Here is a 26,064-nt window from a genome sequence, read left to right as displayed (position 1 = left end):
CTAGTATTTGTGGAATAAAGAAATATCTTAAGAACATGTAATGGATATGATCCAATCAGTCTAAATCATCTGAAAGTAGTTTTCCAGAAAATATTTTCTGTAGGTAAATCAGAGGTATTTGCGTGAGGTGGGCTTGTCAGTGTGCATTGTGTAGATCCTGAGGGCATTATCACTGGAAGTAGCATGAGGCTCAAGCTCACACCAGCTTACAATTATGAATATCCATGCAAGAGTTGTTATGCACAGGGCATTAACTCTCTGTCTGCAACACCCCTAGAGGTTGTTATTCCCTACGTGTACAGGACATTCTGCGAGGGATTTTAGCAGTTGTAAGCAGCATTAAATCTGCTTTAAGCAACTGACCTGAAATGTGTAAAACCACAGAAAGAGCATGGAGTGGAAAGAAGCTGTGAACACTCTGACACCTCTCTTTGCATGCCCTTTAACTCCTCGGGTTGGTGCCCGAGTCAGCTGGATTACAAGGGCTGTTATGTAGGAGGAACCATGTCACAGAGCCAAAGGTACAGTGATATGGTTTGGTTCTGTCTTTTAGGGAGATTTTAACCCTTTATTGACTATGAGATGATTCTAAACACAGAAGTTACACACATTACTTGACTTGACTGATGCAGCCTTCCAACATGAAGATATAGTAGGTGCAAAGATGACAAACACACTAAAGAAGACAGAATGGTGATTATGAAGCTGTGCAGGGCAGTAAAACCTTCTTTGTTCAAATAGATGTCTAGTGGTGAAACAACACTTGATGTTTCGCAGAGAGACAGAAGAAATAGTGCCAGGTAGACAGGATTGCTATACAGAGGTGCCAATCCAGCTGGGCTTTGCTAGAATCCTGCTCGGTACAACATGGCATATGGCAGCTGGGGATAGCTGGGCTGCAGTCTTCTTCGGATGATATAACCCCAGAATAAACAACTCTGAAAAGAAAACAGTAGGAATGATAGATCCAGAATAAACATTTGCTGGTAAGCTTTTTCCCTTCTCCTGTAACGTACAGGTTAGCTCTCAGCTGACTCAGTTATTTCCTCTACAAAATTTCTTGGTGGTGGTATATACTTTTTGGGGAGTGAAATTAGAAGAAAAAAAGAAAAAAGATTGATATTTTTCCTTTCTCCCCTCCTTCCAGAGTGTGATTCTTACCTTTCCTTCATCTGCCGCCTCAGACTTTGATACTAAGTATAAGCTTCACTGAACCCTGAAGTATTTGCAAGTGCATGCGAAGGTTTGTTTCACCCCATTAATGGTGAAAGCAAGACATGGTCTGCATTAACGCATACGGATCAGCAGTAGCTACTCACATCACAACACATTTTCACTTTGTGTTTTGAAATGCTATGCTGACTGGCCACAGCTCTCAGTCTGCTGCTGCCCCACTGTGAACCTCTGTTCAGCAGCAAGAGAAACAGCAGCAGAAGCAAGGGGAGTCACAGAGGATAAGAGTTTCATTTAATAAAGAGATTTCTCTAAGCTTTATGGTTTAATATTGTCGGTGAGCCAACTGTAAATAATGAATGGTGGAATAACAATGGATCTTTGTCTTGAGCCTGAAAAGGGGGGGTTTTAGCTGTTGCTGCCCTGCAAATTCCATATTCGTGACATTGCAGCTTTATAGTGAGGACTTTACTCAGCTATATAAACAAATAGGAAAAGGGTAATCACAGCTCCAAAGACCAGTGATCTAAGTAACCCTCCAAATTGTGTGAACTTCACCTGCAGCCTGTCCTTGGGAAGAAAGATTAATGCGTTGAGCTATTTTTCTGTAGCTAGAAGTCTAAGGGCACACAGTTCAAGAAAACAGGCAGCTTGCTGGCAAGGGGAGGACAGGATGATCTGTGAAAAGAGGTGGCCTCAAATGTAAGCACTGGGTCATTAGCATACGGAAAACAAACTTACGGAGTTCAGGGCACGAGAGATGAAAAATAAGGTTTTTTCATTTCTTTTTGTTTCTCAAGCCAGAGAGAAGTACTGGCTTGAGGGTCCCAGGATGTGCTTGCCTTGGCTTCTCTGGGTAGAATGGGAAGAAGGGGAGGAGGTTATGTACCGTTACATTGTAAGTACCATCATGTGCCATAAAGGAGGAAATGTGGTATGTTTGAGACAGATGGTTGTAAGGCTCTAATGTTGTGCAATGTGTTTGGGCATAAGGATGATGCCAAGCAGATTCACAATTATGAGGACCGTAAACATTAAACATGCTTTGTTTCCTCCCTTTCATTTTCTGAATAACATCCTTGCGCATCCCACCCATTTCTCATTATCTCCTTTCTTAGTCCCCATACGATGGCTTAAAATCTGCAAGCTGTTTCTGGATTCACGTCCTGGGCCTCTAACCTCTCAACTGCCCCTCGTTTCAGAATTATCTCCATTCCACAGGGACTGAGAGTATAGAGAACATCTATCAGCGCCAGTAAACCTTTCAAAGAGGAGTATAAGACAAGCGTGTGTGTGTGTTTGTGTGTGTGCAATTCAATATAGGAACGAAGGGCAGTTGGGAAAGTCAAGTGGTGGAACATAAAATATGAATGATGGATGAGGAATAAGGAAGTGCAGATGTGCTACGGCATTTGTTCCACTTTTTACAAGAAAGACACATACTCAGCCTGTTGAAGCAGGAGGCAGGTGGGGGCTAAGAACTCTTGATTTTTTTTTATTATTATTATTGTTTTTGATCATGGTTTAGAGAGTTCTGATTTTTAGCATAGGTCACTTAACCTCCCTGTACATCATTTTCCTCATTTATAAAGTGCTGGTGCTAGTGCTTCTTTCATGACAGTGTTTAACATACCATTGCAAGTAACTAATATTGGTCTTCGTGAAGGACCTTGTGACTTTCTTGTCAGCAGCAAGGGCAGGAGTTTCACAAATGGTCCACAAACGCCCTGTGCCCTGCTAAAAGAAAAGTGGCTTTGCGGAGCATGGTGCTGACAGCCATTAGTGCTCCCTGAGGACCCTGGTGCCCTCACACAGATGCTGTGCCAGAGGGAGGCTGCATCTGGAAAGGAACAAAGCTTTAATCCTCCTCCTCCTGCGTGGTGTGCACAAATTTCATGTGCACATCTGGCTGTGAAAGAGCAATGCTGAGGTCTTGCCAGGGACAGGGATCCAGCACGGAGCCCTGTGTGGGCTCTGGGTTACGCTGCAATCATCAGCTCAGCTGATGCAACCAAGAGGTGGACAGTTTTGCTGTGAGCCCCTCGAAGACCAGGAACTGCTCAGCACCAAGAGGCCATTCAGAGACCGGCTCGTTTCTCCTGGAAGCAGAGCGTTGAATCTAGTCCAAAAGAAATGATACCCTCAACATCAAAAGAAATCTAAAACTGTTTTGAGTAGACCCACTCAACAGGTAGAAGTCACAAATAGAAGTTTTAATTTTAGGCGATGTAAAGATAACAAATGGTCACTGCATTTGGAACAGGAAACTGAAGACATCAGGAATATGTTACAGCATTCGTTTCAAGGTAGAGCAAGTAAATCCTGTTTGTTTTGTGATTTAGTATGTGACTTAGTCCCACTAACTCAGAGTGGTTTGAAGAGACTCTGCCTTTGGTTTGGTTTGATTCTGATGGTGCTTGCCTGCAGAACAGCTGCAGCCAGAAGTAAAATCAGGGAAAAGAAAGCAGAACAGTACTGGAAATTATACTGCAATATCCAGTGCATCCCTCCTCCTCAGAAGCAGGATCAATGGTGCCTACACCATTCCTGACAGAGGGGAGCCCATCCTTCCCAGTGTTCATTTGACACCAACTGAAAGGAGTCTGGTGCTGCTGAGAGTGCTGCAGTCTCCTTTCTGCTTTGCCAGGGCACATAGCGGCAGGACTTTGACTTTATCTTCCTTGAAAAATGGAGTTGTCAGCAAAGGTTGATTGTTTATGATGGGTGGTACAGGTAGAAACATCAGATAGCTTCCAGGCAAGCATACTGCTTGAATTATACGAACATCAGTAAGACACAGGGAAAATGAAAAGTATGTCTGGAAGTTTCCTTTTACTGTCAGAGAGGCAGAGTGTGACAGAACCGCTCCACAGTTGTGCTCGCTGTTATCAGGAAGGCAAGTTGCTTCTTTCTACTGCAGGCTGCTAGAAGCAGTTTCTGGGTTAATGAGTAAGATTTAAGGTTTGTTCAGACCTTTCTTTAGTCTAAAAGGAAGAAGCATCCTATCCCTTTATGTAACAATGACTTGTGGGTTTGTGCTCTGACGAGATGACTCGGTGATGGATGCCAGTACATGGATTTTATGCAGCCAGTGGAATAGCTGTGTAAAGACATCAGCTGCATACAAATGGCACCTACGCCTCAGAGCCTGCAATTTTAACAGGGCAGATTTTTTTTCACTCTGTCGCCCAGTAATATCTGAAGACCTCTAGGGAACATAGCATATATTTTCATATATAGCTGTGCTACCACTTCATCGTTTACCTGTGATTTAGAGCAATGTTCACCCCAGACCTTTAAAACTGTACAAAACAACCATTGGTACAACTGGATCTTTGTAAAAACCTAACTCAAGTGTTGCAGATTTTTCTGGGTTGTAGTACTTGGCACTTCTCTACTTTGATGCTCATGTAATCTTTTTATTTTATTTTGGGATTGAGTCCCTGCCAAGTGCCATAATTCCTGAACCAGAAGAAAAGATATCTTCAGGTTAAAATGTCACCGTGCCCATCAATCACACTTCAGCAAATAGCTGTGGCTCACAAGTTATTCAGCAGTGCAATGAATAATTCCAGCCTAGAACTTCTGTACAAGTTCCTTATATTGTCGTGTCTGAGACTAACCAGGACTGGAGGTGTGAATTTCTATTCTTTTTAAAAGGATTTATTTTGTGAATATACGGGAATGAAGTGCAGGAATACAAACACTGGACGACAAAATGGTGGCCCTGGTGTCAGTGCCACAGCCTATGATCAACTTGTATTGATAACACCAGCAGTTTCTTGTGTCCAAGGTGACACGGCAGCATATTTGGGTTGACAGTAAAATACACGTCAAACAAAACTGGGGACCTCTTTGTAACAGTTCACAGTAACCATGGGTACCAGAAAATGGCTAATGTTTCGTATATGCTTGGGCAATTGTCTCCTAAAGGATGGAAGCATTTGGGTTTGTTGGATATAGAGTCCACAGAGCACTGTAGTGCTCTGGTCTGTGACTCATGATGCTTCAGCATTGCATTCAGTACTGCCCTGAGCTCTACCGCTGTTTGATATCCTCAGAGCTTACCTTTTTTATTATCTCGGACCTGAATGCATTCCTTCCCTTCTCTCCAAAACTATTATGATATAAATGTGGGGTTTGTAGCATAAACAGTTACAGGCTTTCACAAGTGTAATTTGGGCAGTTATCGAAATAATGCTGCTGGAGTCTTTTACGGCAGACATGTTACGTCTCAAATTTTGGTACAGGAGTCTGAATTAAACAGATGTGAACAATGAACAGAAAAGACAAAAGCAAAAGCAGCCTTAAAGATTTCTTTTTCTTGTAGCTTATGTACATCTTTTTTATAATTCTGAAGTTAATTCCAACTAGCTTCGACCACTGAACACAAAAAAACAGAACAGCTAGATATGACTGCTTATACAGAAAGACACAAGTACCATTCCCCTTTACTTTACTTTATATTGCTTCTGTTTTCAAAGACCTTCCAATTCACATTTCCTTATGATACAAGAATAAAAAGGAGATAGCCAAATATTTTCAGTTCATATTTAAAGTTAACATTTTGTCCTCTGAGCTAAAATATGCTTCATAAACATGTTCATTATCCTCACTTGCCCACACCAATCAAGTTTAATTGCTCAGTTAAATTGCCTGGTTACCTCGATTTGGAGACATTCAGCTGTTTCTATCATTTATCCTCACACCAATACTCAACTTTCTCTAATAATAAATGGCTGCTCTTCCATGCCTTTTGGCTAATTGTTCAATTACAAGGGTGTGAGCAGTTCTGGCATTTGAAAGACGTGTGAAAGGCCACTTGTGAACAGCCCAGGGACACAGAATCAATGACATTTATACATTATGTGTCATTTCTATGCTTTGTAACAGTAAGTGTATTATATTAAAGTACCAATAGACAGGAGAATAACTTTTTAAAATAACATCCACACTTTTTTTAACATCCACTTTTCTCTCTCAGTGACTCCACTTCAAACTTTCTTGATTTTCTGGTCCAACTAGACCATTTTTAACTGTCTCAGCAAATTTATCCTGCAGGAATATTTGCTCCCCTATCAATCCCTCTGAAGTCAATGGATTCTGCTTGAATTCTGCAGTGGAAAGTGTGGGGGACTTGGGACTGGGAAGGTTTAACGTCAGGATTTGCAGTGGAAATGATGTGCTGCAGACAGACCCCACTGCCTCGACCCCCCCAGGTAATGTGTGGAACAGAAGAGTGCGTGGAGGAGTGCTGTCTTCCAGTTTGTGCTCTTTCTTTTTCCTTGACTCCATATTTCTCATCTGTTTGGGTTTTGTTGTTGCTCTTCGTTTGCTGTCTTGTCTTCTGTTTTTATTGTGCTCTCTTTAGGTAACCTTTCTTCCTGACTCCTATCCCCATTTGATTTTCCTTTGCCCCTGCTCTGTTTTGATTCCTCTTTGTAAAGTTTCCTCTCCATCCACCTCTGTCTTTCTACTTCTCCCCTCTTACTCTCTTCTGGCTTTTTTTCCTACCCTCTTATCTTCCCTTCTACTTCTCTCTGAGGACTTTCTGCCTTTGGCTTTTTTCCTGTAGATTGGGCTCAATGGTACTCTTCGTGAATGCTGATTATCCTGGTTGGAGCTCTATGAGTGTTACGCCAGCTGAGTAGCTCTTCATTTGAATCATGCCTTGCAGCCATTTAGTAGGAAAGGAGTGTCACATCCAGCTTTGAGTGACAGCTGATTGGCAGGCAAGAAAAGCAGCCACCATCTCTCATGGGGATGCTCAGAAGCTTGTAGAGGGAGATAAAATGTCAAACCACTGTGATCTGTAGCCTTTGCTGAGAGGCTTGAAAGATCAAACTAGATCAGACACAATCCCGTTTTAGTTTGGAAAACTAAGCTGTGTTGTTTCTACTTTGAATGTCATCATCGATAGCATAATTTCTATATTCTGCAAGAGAGACTCCTATAGACTATGGCACCTTGGGCAGTCTAGACTCTCTAGATTTACCACGAGTGCAGTCGCTCTACAGTTCACACAAAGGTTGCTACCTACATGGGGTCTGCGGCTCAGGGAGGTGGATATTCTCAGAGTTGGGGTGGTATAAGTTTTGTTGTTTTTTTTTGTAGACCCTTTTCTGTCAGCATGCTTTGAGCTTAGCAGTTTTTAGCTGCTTGTCACTGCTTAGTGTACAAGCACAGTGTGCTTCAACTCTTTGTAATAGCATGGCTTGTGGTATGATGGTCATGTCACAGAGCACCACGAAACCTCATCAGAAAGTGGCTGCAGCGTTGGTGTGTGCAGTGCGGAATAAGCACTGAAATGGTTGCCGTCTGTTGGGTAGAGTAAATCCTCACCAAATTATGAGTACTGTGAATCCCAAATATCTTGGACTAGACCCTCTTCAGGTATATATAGTTTGACACTACAAAGCTAAGGAGCAGAGAATGAAGGAAAACACGTATTAAATTTTAAAGCTAATAACTGGCCTAGGCTGTCCTATAATTGAGTTGCATTATTTCCGGACAAAAATTATTAAAAACAAACAAACAAACAAACAAAAAACAACTCTAAAAGAATTGTGTATGATTGGCCATAGGACTTGCAAGTTAAACTGGGAACTTTCTGTTGTGAATTACAATTTGAAGCTGAAGTGTACTAACCTTTCTGCTGAATTAATGTCCTCTGAAGCTGGGCAGACAGGAATGAGAAGTGCAAGCTGTAGCAGGCTTTGTTCTTACCTACTTGCTATTACTGACTTTCTGACTCTTCTAAGATCAAACCACAGATGTGTCTAAAAGAATCTTACCTTGCCAACATATTGGTAGTCAGTTCCTGTGTATTCCTCCAATAAAAAGAACTGATTCCACATCCAGCTCCTTTTGGAACGACTGAGTTCTCTCCTGCTGTTTCCAGACAATACCAAAACCTTTCCCTTCTCTGGAAAGCCACTAGTCCTTTTTGACAATGAAGTTAAGAAACTTTGGTGGGGCTGACCAGCCCAAAACAGCAGCCAGAAGCAATGGTAAGTTCTCATCACGGCAACACGAGAAGATCTAAACAGCAACTTTTTTCTTGTCCTCAGACTAACCTACTTTACTGCACTGAATCCAATCTCATGCCGTCTTCCTCCTTTAAACAGCTTTTGCAGTCTCAAAGGATCTCTGAAAAGAAAAATAATAACATTTTAAGTATTTTCAAAGGTATTCAACAACCATCATTACAGCAAGCAAGTCCAAAAAGTAGAAGAGTAAAAGTGATCATTGAAAAGTAGGGCTACTCCTGGTTCAGAACATTGCAGGTGGTCCTTTAAGTAACTGGAGTTAATCTATGTTGAGTTGGAAGAGGTAGTCTTGATGTGTTTTGGTGGTGTTATTGTTGTTTTTGTTTTTGTTTTTGTTTTCTTTGCCTCGATTTACTTCCATTCAAGGACTAAGGCAAACAAGGCATTTCCTTTTTTATGACCTGGACTTCAGGATATAACTGATTAATTTCTGACCAGAGATCTTGGTAGGATTCACTATGTTGAAGAAGGGCTAGCAAGAATGCACACTCTTCTCAGGAAGCATTTTGGTTGCTATAGTTATGGACTGAAAATAACTCCAGAATATTCCCCTAAAATTTAAGGAATGTTGCCTTTAACTTCATTTAAGAAGGATCAGGTAAACAAGTTAGTGAAATATCTGTATGCATTTGTCAATATGTCCCACACACTAGGCCTGTTTAATACTATATGGGAGATTAAGTGGACATTTCGGTTTTCTTATTTACCTACTGCCTGAGTTTTATGTTGAGTTTTGAATCTTTAAATACATAGTTATATATGTAAATGTTTTCATTAGTTACTTACAAAAAATAGCTCGTTCATCTCTATCTGTGAGCTCTTACTAGCTACCGTTTCCTATTATTAATATTAAATATCTGTGCAGCTACAAAATAAATGTGAAAATGATCCCCATCTCAGAAGACTGCATGATTTTCGTCATGAAAAAAGCCATCCATGCAGTACTACAGCTCGGTGTTGACAGTTCTGTTTTAAAGCAGTTGAAAGCTTTTATTCACAAAGAAGAAATGATATCAGATAACCAAATGCCTAATGATCAGCTCTGGAACATTTTATAATCTGAAGAAATCAGAATTAGTTGACAGAAACATTCTACAACATATAAGAGTACTTTTCATAAACACTTTGTTCAATTTTTTAGTCCAAACAGATCCATACTCTTAAAGAAGGCTCATTTGCTTGATTTTCATTTTGTTTTGCACAGATGCTTTTTGGAAAAGTTTTTTCAATATTCTGATCAAAAAATATAGATCATTCTGAACCAGCTCAAAATTCAACATAACAGCTCGCAATGTTTGTAAATAAAATTGTTGAATAGCAATCTAACTTCATATCAAATCACAAGAGGTTTGTTTAATTTTCTAAGTATTTAATGTGTCACTATTTGGATCGTATTCTACATCAAAGATAATTTTTAAGCTATATTTTATGTGTTTTGTTTTTTTTTTTAATTTTTTTTTAAAGGTGTAGATCAGGCAGAATTTAGCCTCTGAGCTACACTGATGGAGTTAAAGCATTTACAATGCCTCGGGTTAGCCACTCTTCTGGTTGTCACTGTTCTTAGTAATAAATTGTATAAAATAACCTCAAGTCTCTTACGGTTCCTCTTAGTAAATCATTTTCTATAAAGAAATACCACTTAGCTTTTAAATGGATAGTACGTAATGGAACAGGGCTGTTCAAACAATATCTTTTTACTGCTTCACAAGGTAAAATAGCAAAAGAAGGTAACTTCTGGTTGGGAAGGAGTTGTTTTTTTAACATTAAGAGGAGGAGTGGAAAAGGCACAGTTAATTCTGAAGTGGTATAGTTTCCTCCGGAGAGCAGGGAAGGCACCTAGTGAGCTCTTATTAGCACGGGTGAGTCTTCTGTAGGCAGTATCAGCCCTGCAGGTCTGGGGGCTCTGAGTGCCATAAGGCAGATGCTGACCCATGGCTCTGTAGGCACAACCCCCGTGTAAACATGTTCATACACAGAGAGAGCCCTCTAGCAGCACGCCTGGCATGAAGCTCGCATGGAGCGTGGGTGGGAAAGGACAAGGAGAAGCAAGTTCAGGCTGCACACACGTGGCTTGCTTCTCTGGGGAGGCAGGGTCTGAGGTAGGGAGCACAGTGTACAAGCAAACCTATTATTTTGCAATTAGTGAAGTCTACGTGGATTGCTGAGGCATGAGGGAATGAAAATCATCACTTGACAGGCTCCCCTAGTGCTCATCACATTGCCTCTATGGCCAAATCCCTCAGTGGGGCTCTATGCCTCTGCTCCTGTATGTGATGTTTTCTGAGCAGTGTTGCCTAAAGCAGAGTCACCTGCATAGGATTTGTGCCATCCTTTTAAAGGATCAGTCCTTCAAATGCCAATTGCCAGGAAACAGTTATTCCTGTGGAGGAATTTTCTGCACTTGAAGTCAGCTATATTTCACAGCTCTGATGTCATGGGAGAGGTTTTATAGTGGCTCATGCTGAAATATAGCTCACGAAAATGATATCATAGCTGTCAAACACAGTCTTTTATTCTCCTCTGCAGAAATGTGTCCAAAAAGCTGAAATAAGGGCATGATCCCATAATGTTCCTCTTGACTGGGTGGTCTTTGCATAGTGGCTGAGCAGCTAAGCCCTGACAACCTCTGTGTGAGTGGCAAGAGAGCAGAGACACTTTTACAGACCTTGGCTTAAATATGCAGTCAGGGTAAGTACCCACCGAAGTCCAGGGTGTCTTTGCCCTATAGGTGCTGATAACTATTTTATGGGTCATAATGATAAATGCAGTGAGGTGAATAAAAAGGACAGGAACGACATACTCCAAGCTGAGCCTTTAGTAAAGAGTGAGCTCCTGTGGCTTTTAAATGACATTTTGTGCTTCAGTCCCAATGCCTCATGCTCCAGAGAGGTCTCTGCACCGTAATGGTTCCTCGCCTGCAATCTGCGCTCACTCCCATCTTCAGTTTGAAAACAAGTCATTTTTTTTTCTCTAACTGAAGGTGTGCAAATATAATTGATGGGACATTTCCTTTGGTCCACACCAAGGGACAGGAGCTAAAATTTCTTTGTTTTCTTGACATTGTACAAAGACAGGCAGAAAGACAGAAAGAGCACTTCAGACATCTCACTTTGCTCAAACATCAGCTGGTCAGCTGGTTGGGGAACGCACTGTGTTAATCAACTGAAATGTCAAGAGTGAAAAACGATTTTACTGTACAACAATCTCAGACAACTGGCTTAGCTCCGTCAGCTCAAATATATATCAAATCTGGGCTTTTTATGGGAGAAGGAGGAATCTGCATACCCAACCTTAAAAAAAAAAATCCCAGTCTAAGTTTAGGTATGATGATTGTTAACATAAAAGCAATGTCACTTGCAGTCAAAGAACTGTCTTCGATGTGACAAGTCGCAGATTTAAAGTTTATGTTCATGCCTCTTTGAAGGATCAAAACCTCAGACAATTGCTTAATCACTATAAATATCAGCTTACTTCAAAATTATTTCCCCTAGGTGACGATTTTCATAGTCAACCTTTCTATTCGCCCTTTCCCCCAGTATCTCATTAATGTAGATGTCTTCATGCCACCGATGTGAGAACTCAGTGTGAATTTACACCCTTCCTGCGAAGTACTTCATTACTGCAAGTAGAAATCGGAGGAAATGTCCATCAGGGTTCCTCCAGTGTATGAGGGAGCACAGTCCTGGAGATGGCTTTCCAGCACAGTGACAGCCATCAGGTGCAGGTTCTTGGCAGGAGGAACCCCAGAGAGGTCCCACCTACACTCCCAGCGCTGTGGGTTGTGGTGCTCCTTCTAGGTGGTGGTTAAATCAACCAGACTAGCAAGGAGCCTTCCCATCAGAGGCACCGGTAAGGAGAGGGAAAACATTGTTTTTTTCATTCCTTTCTCTTCAGCCCCATTGTATTCCCTCCTCAATAGACTCCCAAAGGAATATGACTTGTAAATTGTCCTAGAACCTAGACTTGAGAATTATTTCTTTTCAAATCCCATGAATTCAGTTCTGTTTCTGTATACATATCAATGTCGAACATTATGGGCTGCTGATGATTAGATTTAAATAGTCTCTAAATATGTCAACAATCATCAGTGTCTCTAAAATTTCTGACATAACCTTTATTCAAGAAGAAGTACCGTTATAATAGATCTTTTATTCCTTAGTCATCTAAGTATAGTTTCATTGTTTGAGAATTGGGTGCAAAGCTTCACACATTAGGATTAAGGTCCACTACTACATTTGGTTTAACATTGATTGTATTCAAGAATTGGTAATTTACTGTTATTCTCACATGAAGAGTGAAAAAGAGGTGAGTGTTAATAGCTGATGTGTCATAATAATTGAGGAAACGGAGTATGGGGAATGATACAGATATACTCCATGAATATTCAACTAACAGGAACAGTTAGTTTAACTTAAAAAAAAATAAAATATTTCCTTGAAGAAGTAAGCTGTATCTATGCTCATCAAGATTGCTTAGGTTCTTGGGAAAGAAATGTACAAAGGCAAAGAACAGACCCTGCTGTTTAATTCTAGCAGTATTACACTATGAATGCACCTGTGCATGTGCCTCTACTGCCTCAAAATCAAGCCTGTTTTATGGGCAGTGGTGAAAAGGTGGAAACTAGTCCCTGGCTTAAGCAACAACTATATCACTTGAAGTGTCTACCACTACCTTCAGAAGAAAAAGAGGGTTCTGCCCTGAAAGCTTTAATTTATGTTTAATTTTATAGAAGATGAAGGATGGGGGAAAGCGGTACAAGTATTTTGATATAATAACTTCTAGATGTTTACCCAGCCAACACCAAGTGAGTTTACCAGGTGGAATGACCCTGCAGAAATCCCCAACAGTTCTACAGAGCAAACTGCCAGCTGTGGCTGCCAGACCACAGGTTGCAGCTTTGCAGCTATCCTATGCAAGAGGCTCAGCTGCCAGTCCTGTGCTGGGTCCAGGCAGAGGTGCTCTCCATAATCACCATCTGCTGTCAGAAGGACCCTCCCCTGGCCCTGACATCAGGTGCAAGTGTTTAACCTGTCAGGCCTTCCTGAGAGAGAGGAAGGTAGAGCATTAATGGGGGAAAGCAGAATAGCTGGATACCGAGTCCTAGATTTGGTGTGTAGGATGTGGTAGTCCCCAGTTTCGAACTAGGTATGCTAGGTGAGGATCTGATGGTTATTTGCTTGGATTTTTACCTTGCTGCAAAGCCATGCTGAAGAAGCAATATCCCAGTCCCTAACAGAATTTGAGCAACCCAGAGGAGGCAGGACCTCAAGCTGTCCTTGGGGCTGTCCTCACAAACATCAAGTTCTGCTACCCTGCAGGCAAGACGGCAAGAAAAGGATTAAGGCTGTAAGGAAAATCTGCAAAAAAATTACTTTCTCATCATGGGGAGAAAGGTTAAAGGAGCAATAGCTACACAAAGAAAAGAAAGTATTCCAACTAACCTTGAGAAATAGAGGCTTCCAAAGTTATCATATCCATTTATTTTCAGTGTCATATTCATATATTCAAATATATCATATTGATAATTTTTTATATATAGGAAAGAATTTCTTGCTTGGTATTTCCAGTAATAACTAAGTTTCATGTACTCAGAAGCTGTAACATTGCAGACTTGTCCATAATTGACTTGGACTTAAAAAGCAGTTGAGTTTGAGCTTACTTTACAATTATGTCTCTCTTATGACCAGTTAGATCTGAAAGTCTCCATCTAATAATTTTCTCAAGTGTGAATTAGCTTTTACTGCTCTGAAATCCAAATGCCCTTTTTCCTTCATTCTCCATGGGGTATTCCTTTGTAAATATCAGTCATAAACAGGAAAAAGGGAAAAAAAAAAAAAAAAAGTCAATTTTTCAGAGAAAAAGATAGCTGATGAAATTTTAATCTTCTGATGCTCACTTTTTTTTTTTTTTATAGATATCTTTGTTATATAAACCCGTATGCCCTAGCGATCGTTTCTGTAAATACACCTCTGAAATACCAAACAGAACAGAGCCAGGAGAATTCAAACCAAAAGATTTGTAGTTTTAACCATAGGTTCTTTCTGAAGACATCAAGTACACAATGTAATTGCAGCCAGCAGTGGTTGATTATAGTGTCTTTGAAAACCATTTTTTTTTCAGTTCTCTCAGCAGGAGAAAAGGTCCAGAACTATAAAAATAACTGAATGCAGCAGAAATGTTAAGATAACTACTACCTCCATCCTGCATTGGGATCTATTAGCATGGCCCTTTTGAACAATGCAGCTGCTTTAACCCCAGTGAACCTGAATGCACACAAACACCAGCCTTCACAAAAGCACACGCTGACAAAATAGGCAAAGTGAGAGGTATCTCTCTCCCTTTTGTGCCTCGGAGGTAATGGCAATAGATGACTGCATGACTTTTATAAGATTATTCAGTAGCCGGTGAGGGGACTGATGATGTGGTTTATCTGCTTTCAGATAGTTTGATTTTTTCACCTGCCGTTTGAAAAGAGCCTCAGTACTGTCTTGTTTCGGAGATGCCGATGCTAAGTCTCTGTATTTAGAAACACTGAAATCATGTCTTATATCCGCTGTGCATAAACAGTCTCAACACACAAGATAGAGGCATGTCACAAAAGAGGAAATCTTGTTTCCACTGTTTGGCTGCACTAAGTGACTAATCCGTGGTCATTCAAGAATATCCAAGTCCTTCAGCTGGGTCGGGGTAATTGCCAATATCAGCACAGACTAGGGATCAATTGACAGAGGAGCCCTGCAGAGAAAGGCTTATGGCTGCTGGTGGATGAAGAATCAGATAAGAGCTGGCAATGTGTGCTTACAGTCCAGAAAGTCAATTGTACCCTGGGCTGCACCAAAAGCAGCGTGCCCAGCAGGGTGAGGGAGGGGATTCTCCCTCTGCTCTGCTCTTGTTAGCCCTGCGCTCACCTCTGAGGCCCCCAACACAAGAAAGATGTGGACCTGTTGGAGCAAGTCTAGAGGAGGAACAGAAAAATGATCAGAGGGCTGGAGCACCTCTCCTAAAGGCTGAGAAGGCTGGGGCTTTAGTCTGGAGAAGAGAAAGCCTCAGGGGTGACCTTACTGTGGCCTTTCACTACGTAAACTTATACAGAAGATGGAAAAAGACTTTTTACCACAGTGTGTATGAAGGGACAAGGAGCAATGGTTTTAAACTGAAAGAAGGAAGATTTAGATATAAATCAGACATTTTCGATATAAGGAAGAATATATATATGTATGTATGTATATGTATTTTTTTTTTTTTTTTTACAGTAAGGGTGGTGAGGCACTGGAGCAGGTTGCCCAGAGAAGCTGTGGATGCCCCATCCCTGGAGGGATGTTCAAGGCCAGGCTGGATGGGGCTTTGGGCAACCTGGTCTGGCGGGAGGTGTCCCTGCCCATGGCAGGGGTCTGGAACCAAGTGACCTTTAAGGGTCTGTTCCAACCCAAACCATTTTATGGTTCTACCTGTAGCAGGGCTGTAACCTGGACTCGGCTTTCCTAAGTCATACAGCAGCACTTTAATCACATTGTTATTTTTTTCCTTCCTGATGGTGTGCCAGTCAAGACATAGTCCCTGTGCTTTAATCACCACGTGCACCTTTGCTGCACATACCAGCTGCACACTGGTGCATGCTACAGGGCGTGCGGGCAGGTGACATTGCAGCAGGAGCACCTGGAAAAGCATCTGATGTTGCCTGGGTCTGCAGGCAAGAGTAGGAACTCCAGCAACCCTACACAGGTGTCACAGGCTGTTCACCTCTGAAGCCAGCAGCTGCATGGAAAGGGTTGATCCTGTTCTTTTTGTGAGCTACTTCTGTGTGAGTTTAACAGGAAGCAGGAACTGATCTTGCCAAAGGCTTCCAGCTGCGTCTGCTTCGTGCAGGTGATGTGGGGACAGGCATCCATGGCATTTCATTGTTCCCCTGCAGAGAAAAGCATTCAGCTAAAACTGTGTTACAACCTGAAAATGGGGACAGGTATGTGACTAGCAGGTGATACAGCAGAATACTGTAAATAATATTAAGCTGGTTCTTGATGGAGGGGAGATAAAAACAGCTAAGAAAACAACTATTTAGTAGGAAAACAACTTGGTAGCACTTCCACTCCTGGGCATATCTAGCACATGGGTCATTTATTCCTAATCAATACCTTGATGGCAAAGTAGTAGATGTGCCTGAAGTGATAGCCAAAGTGCTTTCAGCAGTACCAAAAAATATCCTTGAAGCCATTAAAATGCTGTAGGAAAACCTTATCACAGTACTTGCTGGAAATCTCCAGTTTTGCCACCCCCTCATGAAATGTACTGTGGTTTTCATACATGCAATAAGCTATTATTAAACCTACAAAATATTTTTTCTCTCTTATTATCAGGTTCTTTAAAGCAGGAGTGTCATAAAAGAAAAAGTCACTCCGCCTTATGCACCAAAACTTGATGTCTGAAAAGGAACCTAGCCTTCCTACCCAGAGAGGAAGGGTCTTGGGTGACTTGAAGTGCCTAAGTTAAAGCATTTTGTCTCTTCATTGAAACAGAGGTATAGTGTGAATATCTCTTCTTCTGTTTCTTTCTAGACTCAGGTACTTGAAAGTCTCATAGACAGGCTCTTAGAAGGGATCAGTGACTTCTTAGACTTTCTTCTTAAAGAAAATATATACAGCTATTTTAAACAAGACTCCATTCTTAGAATAATATGAGATGCCAGCACCTAAAAATCTCTACTAAGGGAACTAATCCAAATTATTAGACACATTAAAGAAATCTTGGTCAGCTTGTCCCTGAAAATTATCTTTTTCTTAACTAGATGAGATGCTGGGTTTTGCTTTTTCCATCCACCTACCATTTATTAGGCACCTGCCTCCATGCCATCAGAGGCCCCTGATGTCATCCACAAGCTCCTGTAAATGAGACAGAGCCACAGGCAACAGATCCTTTCTGTGCTGATCAGCAATTACTCTAAGCCAAGATGTCACAGATACTCTCCAAAACCTGGCTTGAGAAAAGAGAAAAAGCTGGGCTTGCAGCTGTTTCAGTGGCATTGCAGTTCTTCTTAAAGCATTGCAGTGTGACAGTGAAGGCAGAGGCTATATTGCCACATGCGTAGCCAGGAATAAAAGCAAGCAGGGGGGAGCTTCTTTTTCAGCAGGCACTAGCGTATCTTCCTATCAAAGACTGACTATTTTTGACAGTAGTAATTAGGCAGTTCAATAACAGACACGGATAGAAGAAAATTCTTTGACAGAGTATTTTGGTTCTGCTTTGGGCAGTATATATTGTTGTCAAGTGTGATACTAATTGCTGAAGTCCTAATTTGTTTCCTACAGAGGAAACCCACAGACAGAGATACCAGAATTATTAGAGCAAGTGGTCTAATTGAGGCAAACCAGGTAAGCAGAGTTCGCCTGATTCCAATTTAGGCATGTTGGAGTTTATACGTTTCTCATATGTAATGAGTCATTATTATTTTTATTATTTTTTTTTTTATTTACAGCCATCTGTAAATTCACATTTCTAGGAAAGCCCCAATCCCACATTTGACTGCTGCATTTTAGTCTTTTTTAGTGACCCTAATCTCTTCGGCTTGCCTTTTGCAGTTCTCCCTTACAGGGACTTTCCTCACCACCCCCGTTGCCAGCACGCCCCATTTCATCTGTGGCAGAGCAAAGCAGTTATCTTTCTTAAGTAGTTTTCTAGTTACCAGCTGCTGTTTGCTTCTTTCTCTCTGCTAGAGGCTTGATGCTCTCTCTAGTTGTCTGTGCTTTTTTGACAGTAACATATGGTAATTCCCACTCTGAACTTAGGAGAAAACAATTGGTAGGTGGAGCATAATGTACTGGACCTGGGAAGGGCAGAAATAGCTAAACTTTAGCTTTGTATGTGATCATTAAGGGCTTTCTTATTTCTTGTGGACTTCCACAGCCATTTACCATGGAGAAATGGATGTGGGCTGCTACCAATCAGCAATCCCTGTAAGGCTCAGCATATTGCGGGCAAGTGAACTCCATTTATGCAAATACGCTCCAACAGGAGCAATTAACAGGAAAATAGAGGAATGCCCATTAAGACTCATTTCATTACAAATGTGCTATTAAAAGAACTGTAGATTAGTAGGTCATGTCTCTTTTTTTGATGAAAGAGTCTCTTATTTCTTTGATCATGGCAGTAACAGGCTGCACTAAAAGGCTATGGCTTCTTTAAAAGCCTCTTAACGCTACCCCTATTAACTGCACAGCTTAAGAAGCTGTAGCAGAAGGCAGGAGAGCTAATGTAGGTCTGCCGGCCTCCCTTCTCACAGCTCTTGATCCTCCCTGGGATCCCATTAAGGAGCTTGGAGATCTTCTCAAGCAAGACTAGATGGCCAGGAGTGGAAACACCTGTGGTGAGTCCTGGGTTCTCCTCACAGCTGGCAAAAGAAGCTGTAGCATTTAGGGGGATTGAGCCCTTTGTGAGTGATTTCAGAGTTACTAGGGCTGGATGATCACTGTTAAATGGGAATGAGGCATGCTCCCTGTTCATCCAGGGTGAATAAATACCATGCCATTACAGCAGGGATTTTCTAGGACTCTGCTCTCTAGGATATTCTTGTCCAAACAAGATGATCTCTATTCATAGTACAGCTCTAAGCTGGAACTATCTGTGATGTATCTCTAACCCGTATGGGAAATCAGCCCATGACTTCAGGTGGGGCAAGAAACTTCACCACTTCACTGCAATCCAGCCATGGTGACTCATTACTTAACTGAGGTTTTGTGAACGCTGAGTGATGTTTCTGAAACTCTTGAAGTTCCCTGAATAGGAAACATGCATACTTGCTTTTCAAATCGCTAATCTGAGAGGTGGCTTTCTTCTTTGAAAGGGGCCTTTTAATATGTTTTTGCTAGTAATTTCATGTTTCTTAGAATATGAAAATGTATGAAAGAATAACGTTACTTGTGACTGAATAGCTTCTGAAGTATTTCATAATGCCACTTATGTCACTAGTTCTTTGAAAAACCTTAATGAGTTGTTTAATTAGGAATATTGAAGAAATTTGAATCACAAATTTATTTATTTATTTTCTCTCTTTTGGTGCACACAGCTCAGTGTGCATATACCATTAACATCAAATGTTGTGCGGGTGACTAAGCCCATGCTTCTGTTATTCAGGCATGCTTCTCTGGGCATTGAACCCCATGAGAAAACACCTCTTGGGGGTTTATGATCAGATCCCTGTAAGCATGTTGCTTCTTAGGAGTAAAGAAGTCTGGGTAACATTACTTGATCTGCCTTAAAACAATGGGTGTTCACAATGTTGTTAAGTTCTTTGCAATTGTAAGTGGAATCCCTTTGGAACAGAAGGCGAATATATATATACATATATATATATTTTTTTTTTTATTATTATTATTTTTTTTTTTTAAGTCAGGTTTGTAATGGGATTACTGAAAACTTCCCCTGTGTAATGGAGACTTGAATATGGTGTTTTGTTTTTAGATTTGTTCCAGCCAGACTCTGCTACTATTTTCAAGGAAACGGATTGGGGAGTCATACTGCAACTCTTAATTATGCTATTAATGCTAAATAATTATGTTATCGTATATGCAGCAAGCTGGGGGTTAGAAACATCTAAGATAGTTCTGTCTTATGTTTTAGGCAACCAAAGAAGCTAATCCTAAATATACAAAATGGGCAATGCAAGCGGTTGTTCTTGGTCCAGGATTCAGAGGAACATTGCTCTGTGCAAGCCATTGAAGACTGCAAAATTGGCCCTTGTTGCTCAGTGGAGTTTTGATTCTGAATTAACTCCATGGAGTAGCCAGGATTGATAGCCAAGATCAAAGAGAGAAATGGATAAGCAGTTTGGGAGGAGCAGAATTAAATGAATCTGTTTCTGCATAATCTCTACTTTCATGCCTGTAAACAGATGTCTCTGTTTAAAAAACAATGAGATACTAATCTGGACAAGAGAGACTGCCCTCTTATTTCTGAAATTCCTTTTCATCTAAAAGGTATTCCCCAAAGCAGTAAATGTTCAGGAGAAGTAATTCCAGTTATAAAAGGAAGTTGACCAACTGAAGTGTCAGTGCAGTCTCTGACACTGCTCTGTATCAGAGAAGGGTGAGTCTGCTGTTCTTCCATGACTGCAAAGAGTACTCTACGTCTTCAGTTTTGGCTTGAGAAAAAAATAAACTTCTCTGATACTTTTAAATATAGCAGTGTACAGAAATAACTGGCTTTGGTCTTGCTGAAAATGATGAGAATTTCCTGATTTTTGTATCACTGGAGCCAGTTTGTTGCTTTTTTTTTTTTAAAAAACAAAACAAAACAAACAAACAACAACAAAAAAACATTTTTAGTTCTACAATTGCTTTTTTCAATAGCAGCTATTCCAGTTTTATTGGTAAAATTTCTGTTAGCCTGACTTTAAAGACTACAGCAGAAGATGCTGCAGCTTAAATATTAAATGAAGTGATCAAACGTTTACTGACTGTACCTAGGGAAATCCATGCTTTTGCAACAAAATATGCATTTAATTAAATCTCAGACTTTCCTAAAAATTGCACTTATTTGCACCCACGATATGTCCCACACCAAAATCTTAAATATTGCATGAGTTGTGACTGTCGCCAACTGAGGCGGCTTCCTTCTGGAGAGATAAAAGCCTCCTTCCTGTCAAGGTCACTTAGCTTTGATCCCGAAGTCCTCCCACTTTCTGCTTTCCCGTTTCCTTCTCACCTCTAATTATGGGGCAAACTGATGTAAGCTGAAAATTGTCAAATTGCCCTGAAGGCAAACATGAGTGTTTATTCACCTGTCTAAGGTATCCGCGTAGTCTCAATTACCAAGGAGTTCGATCACTTAATAATCTTTATTGTATTTATCCTCAGAGTCATTTGGGGAGAACTACAAAGCTAGCATTTCTGGAGATGGAAACTGAATAGATGTAAAGATGAGACCTTCAAAGGCATTTAGAAACCTAACTTACTGCAATCAGGTCAATGGAATTTAAGCCTCTTATCATATTATGTTTTAGCACTAAATAAAAACCAGAAGATAATATGGCCACCAAAAAAATCTGGGGAATCATTGTCATTTGAGCATGGATAAACTCAAACATACACATGTGTATCTTCCTCACTTCTCTGTAAGATTTCATGTGTTTCTACTCAGGTCTTAACAAATTTTGTTTTTAATGATCTTTTCTTACATAAGCTCTGAGACATTTACTGTTTTATGTTTTTCACTTCCTGGATGAATATAGTTTCAAAACAAAATGAGAATTACACCAGCAGTTTATTAACACCATCTACTTGTCTTAACAAAATGTTGTATTTTCAGTTATGTAAGCAATCCATAGTCTATCTCTTCTAACCAGAAATTAGGTTCTCTCTATTATTTAAAGCCTTTGCAACTTAGCAACAATACAGAGTTATGTACGTGCTGGTAATACAGGGGAAGATTACCCTGGAGTTATCTGCCTCTGCTCCCTCCCCATAATCTCTAACCAGTACCCCTTTCTTCTGATTTACTGCAGGTTATTTCACACTGCAGGTTGTAAGAGAACTTATTTTCAAGCATGGGCACATATAAAGCAGCAGGGATTATCCAAGGTTCAGGCTGTCTATGGAAAAAATATGGTATTTCATTAAATGGGCAATCTGAGATTTATGATTTTAGATTTTCATTCTTTTCTGTTTATAAATGCCTGATTGTCAAAAATTAGGAGACATTTCTTCTCAGAAAGAGCAGTCAGGTATTGGAATGGGTTGCCCAGGGAGGTGGTGGAGTCACCATCCCTGGGGGTGTTCAAGGAAAGGTTGGATGTGGTGCTTAGGGACATGGTTTAGTAGTGACATTGGTGGTAGGGGGATGGTTGCACCAGGTGATCTTGGAGGTCATTTCCAACCTTAATGAATCTATAAGAGTGTGACATATTGTCATTTAGTACCATGTCCCAAGTGTTGAGCTTACGCGTGTGTGTATATATAAATATATTATGCCTGTATCTGTGTGCTGTATACTATTTATACAACTAAAGGCTATAGTAATGCTATTGTTAACAGTGGGAATTGAACTTTGATTTCAGTGCTGAGTGGTTAACGTGTTTCTGGCATGTTAGTGACCAGAATAGGATGGAGGCTTAAAACCATAAGGTGCTGTTGCTTGAAATCAAAGCATGGCTTTGTCAGATGTGAACAGAGCTGAGCAACTTCAGCTTGAAAGAAAACCTCAGGTGTTTTGGGGAATAAAATCTAACACTTTGGCAGTTAATTTGACTGTAACTGGAAAAAGATGAGGTAAGCAGAGTTCTACTGACAGAAGTGTTTATGGCACAGCTAATTGGTACGTATGCTTGTTTGGAGGAGAGTGTGTGTGCACCAGCAGTGCCGGTGTGAACACAGCTCCTACAGCCCTGTGCCTTAGGAAGCATGATGCTGCCCTTGTTAGCCACAAACTGCAGATTTTATTCTAACTTCACACAGGCTACTTCAGGCCTTGTCTGGTCTGAAGCTTGTTGTAGCTGAACCAGCAATTGCCCAACGGGTGAGTAATGTCTAATTTAGTTCTTGTGTTACCTTAACTCTGTGAAATTGCATGGTTTTAACCTGAAGAAATTACTGTAACTGAGCTCGTGGACCTATTAAAAAAGTGTTAGCAACAAACTGCCTGAAAACCCCAAGCAGACCTCAGACCGAGGAGGAAGAAACTCTGGCCCCCAAGGGCGTCCTCCCCCCAGAGGGGAACCTGGGGCATCATAAGTCACGGTGACTGCCCAGAAGAAAGGTGAGCATAATGGGGCAGAAAGGGGGAGGTACCAAGGAATCACTGACTAGCAAACTGAATTGGGTTATTAATGGGAATTAGCAAAGAAAATAGATAACATGGACAGAAAGTGTTAGTATCAACGTAACTGGGTGATAAATAGCTGTTTGCTTCATTTTGATTTTACTGCTGAAATGTTAATTAGGCTAACAATGAATGCTAATTGTTGGCTCCACATACAAGGTGTGTTCCCTTGTGCCCATAATGAGACTTTGACTGTAGCACTCTATGTCAGATGGGTAACTTGTGCAGCACAAGTGTGGAAAAAGGGAAACTAATGAGAAGTAGCAGCACAGAGAAGGAAAAGGAGTGGCAGCAGAGAGGTTCCTCGCTTGGCAGCGCTTCAGGGCTGGGATACAGCTGGTTATCCAGCTGCAAGCCTGGGACACAGCCAGGCAAGGAAGGCTCAGGGCACAGGTGCTCCTTTTCTTCACGTCTGCATTAAGCCCATGTCAGTGGCTCTCAGACATGCCGACAGCCCAGGGGTCAGGTATTTTATGAGGCTCCAGCCCACTGAGCACGTGCAGCAGGTGTCCCTCCGCATGCTGTCTGCAGGGAGCTGCACCCAAGGCTGGGCAGCGTGCAGTCACAAAGGCTGCCATCAATGCTCACAGCATCGATTTATTTAATTTTTTCCTCTTGAAGCAGCCCCCTGTCCTTATCAGTTTCACACCACTGGCACGAGCTCTGCGACAGAACCGGCAGCGTCAAGTTATTAGTTGAGACTGACTAAAAGTCGGTGCCACCTCTCTGAGATGCGACCTGTAATTTAGAGGCCTGAGGGAAGCGTGGATGAGGCTGACTTTAAGCAGCCTTATTTTCTGGCATTTTGGAGGCCTGAAGTGACCCTGCACAGTCCTGAGGGAGCTCTGTAGTCCCTGCAGCTGCCTGTGCTCTGCTGCTCAGTCTCCACCTCCCAAAATGTCTGTAGCACTGCATCTAGGTGCTGCAGCCCAAGCCGTCCTGGTCGTGCTGCTCCCTGTGCTGACACGTACGTGAGCAGAGTCACTGAGGTTCAGTTCCCATGCAAATGATGAAAACATGGGGAGAATGTCTTTCCTGGCTCAGTCTGGGGCTTTTAAAGCTCCCTTAACACCTCCTTAAACAGACCCTTGAGCAAACATGGGGAACCTGGGAGAGTGATGGATGGCTCCCTGTTTATGCCCAGTTGCGGTGTGCAATGTGACGCACGAGTTGGTTTTCTCAGTCATGAGATGGGGGGGGAAAAAAAAAAAAGAAAATCAAAACAGCCCTCCAGACCGCATATACCTCACTGCTGTTGAATGCTGAAGACAGAAAGGGAGCAGAGTGTGGCATTTCAGTGGTGTCGCACACCCATAGAGCTGATGTGGGGAAGGGGACAGGATGGGGCCTCCCAGATAAAAGCACCTGAGCCACGCATCCTGGATAAGCATATAAAGGAAAATGAGCTATCTCCAAGGAAAAATGGTAATGTCTGGCCTTCCCTCACCATTCTTTCTCAAAGAGGGGAGTAAAATATATCACCCCTGCCTCAACTCTGCATATTCAGTTAAGCCTAACATTTGGATTTATTAATAGCACAACTTCCCTCCTCCGTTCCCCCAGGACAAGAATTCAATCTTCTTCAAGGAGGTGCACTTTTATGCATACTTATGGGCAGGCAAGGTTCACAGAGGGTGACTCCCTACAAGAAATGTGTGTCTTCTTAATGTCAATTTGTATCTGCATTTGCTGGAGGACCCTGTAGTAACCTGGATGAGTACTTGCAGTAAATTGAGAACAAAATACAATGTCCTGGAAAGTATAGGCTAGCTTGAAACATGAGGGGGGGAAAAAAAAAATCCTTGTCCCTGTTAAAATTAGCAAAGTTGTTACAAAATGGAGAGATTTCCCTTTGTGTTCCGAAGTAATTTAGAAGTGACTTTTTTTTTTTTTTTTTTTTTTTTATTACAGCTGTTTGGTGAGTGGGATGGGAGAGAGACAACTGATGAATGTGCTTGTCTCTGACATGGGGGGATGTAAGCACAGCCTGCGGCTGGGGGAGAAGGGAAGATTAATTGTCAGTTGGTCTATTGTGAAAAGCTTTGAGGAAAAACTTCTGCAGGATTGCATCTACACTTCTAAACTCCTTTTCTTTCCTTGGATACATGTGAAAGTAATGCTCGCAGTTCTGGTTGTGGCAGGAAGGATGTTGAAACGCGAAACTGCAGGAAGAAAATCAGAAGTAGAATGGGTCACTGTCCAACTGCTGAACATTTCACAGCCTGGGAGGGGTAGGAAGGGAGCAGCAGACAGCTGTGGCTTGGGCAAACAGAATTTCCCCTGGGGCTTAAAAGGGAGCACAGGCTGGCACTGCATGTCTTCCAGTCACTGTGAGGGGGAGCCCTGTCAGCCCTTTGAGTGTATAACCCTACTCCTTATACTTTTGGCTGGGTAATGTCAGCCTTGTGCCTGTGGCTCTTTTCTGCCTGCAACTACACTTGTTTTAGTCATTGTTAGCTTTTTTTTTTTTTTTTTTTCAAATTTGCTTTTAATTGCACTCTAAAACTATTGTTTCTTACTTTATTTTCATCCTCGCAGTGAAGAACACTGTGTGGCAGCAGTAGAGTAAAATCTATAAATTTTACTTGAGACAAGGAAAAAAGCTCTGAACAATTTTTTTAAACCTTTTTTTTTCTTACTTGCTGGTTATTTATAGGCTTGATCTCCAACCCCACACACCAGCTCACCTCTGTACCAAACCACATTAAGTCTTAATGAGAAAATCTTTAGGGTGAGATCATAACAAATAAATAGCTGTTTACCCATGAGTCCTCTCTGTTGTTTCTCTTTTGTGTATGTGTGTTGTAGCATTTCTGTGGCTGATAGGATCAAAGCAGTCTGGCTTTTGTATTCCCATAGCTGGTCACAGGCTATATGAACATTTTTCAAATGCAACCTTCCACCCAGGACATGTACTAGCTCTCAAGGAGGCATAAAGGAAACATCCCAATCCAATGACTGCTGCAGATGTGTTCAATAAAGGAAGAGCTGTAACTACACAAATTACCTTTGCTAAGCTGCAGGGTGCTGCAGAACT

The 26,064-nt window shown here is 41.4% G+C and overlaps 1 protein-coding gene across 1 annotated transcript in view; it reads right to left on the bottom strand.

Annotated features, from left to right (window-relative positions):
* LOC309875758 (cadherin-6) overlaps nucleotides 1-26,064 on the bottom strand; it is a gene marked incomplete at its 3' end in the record, with an annotated part of 99,581 nt that overhangs the window by 39,355 nt on the left and 34,162 nt on the right. The window contains exon 2 of the mRNA XM_082755443.1: nucleotides 7,968-8,322. Coding sequence (XP_082611569.1) covers nucleotides 7,968-8,195 — 228 coding nt within the window. The 5' untranslated portion in view covers nucleotides 8,196-8,322. The remainder of the gene's footprint in view (nucleotides 1-7,967; nucleotides 8,323-26,064) is intronic.

Source organism: Aythya marila (assembly GCF_965140915.1).
Source record: "Aythya marila genome assembly, chromosome: 2".
Classification (NCBI taxonomy): Eukaryota; Metazoa; Chordata; class Aves; order Anseriformes; family Anatidae; genus Aythya; species Aythya marila.
The sequence above is the reverse complement of the archived record's forward strand: the minus strand, read 5'-3'. Positions and strand labels throughout refer to the sequence as shown.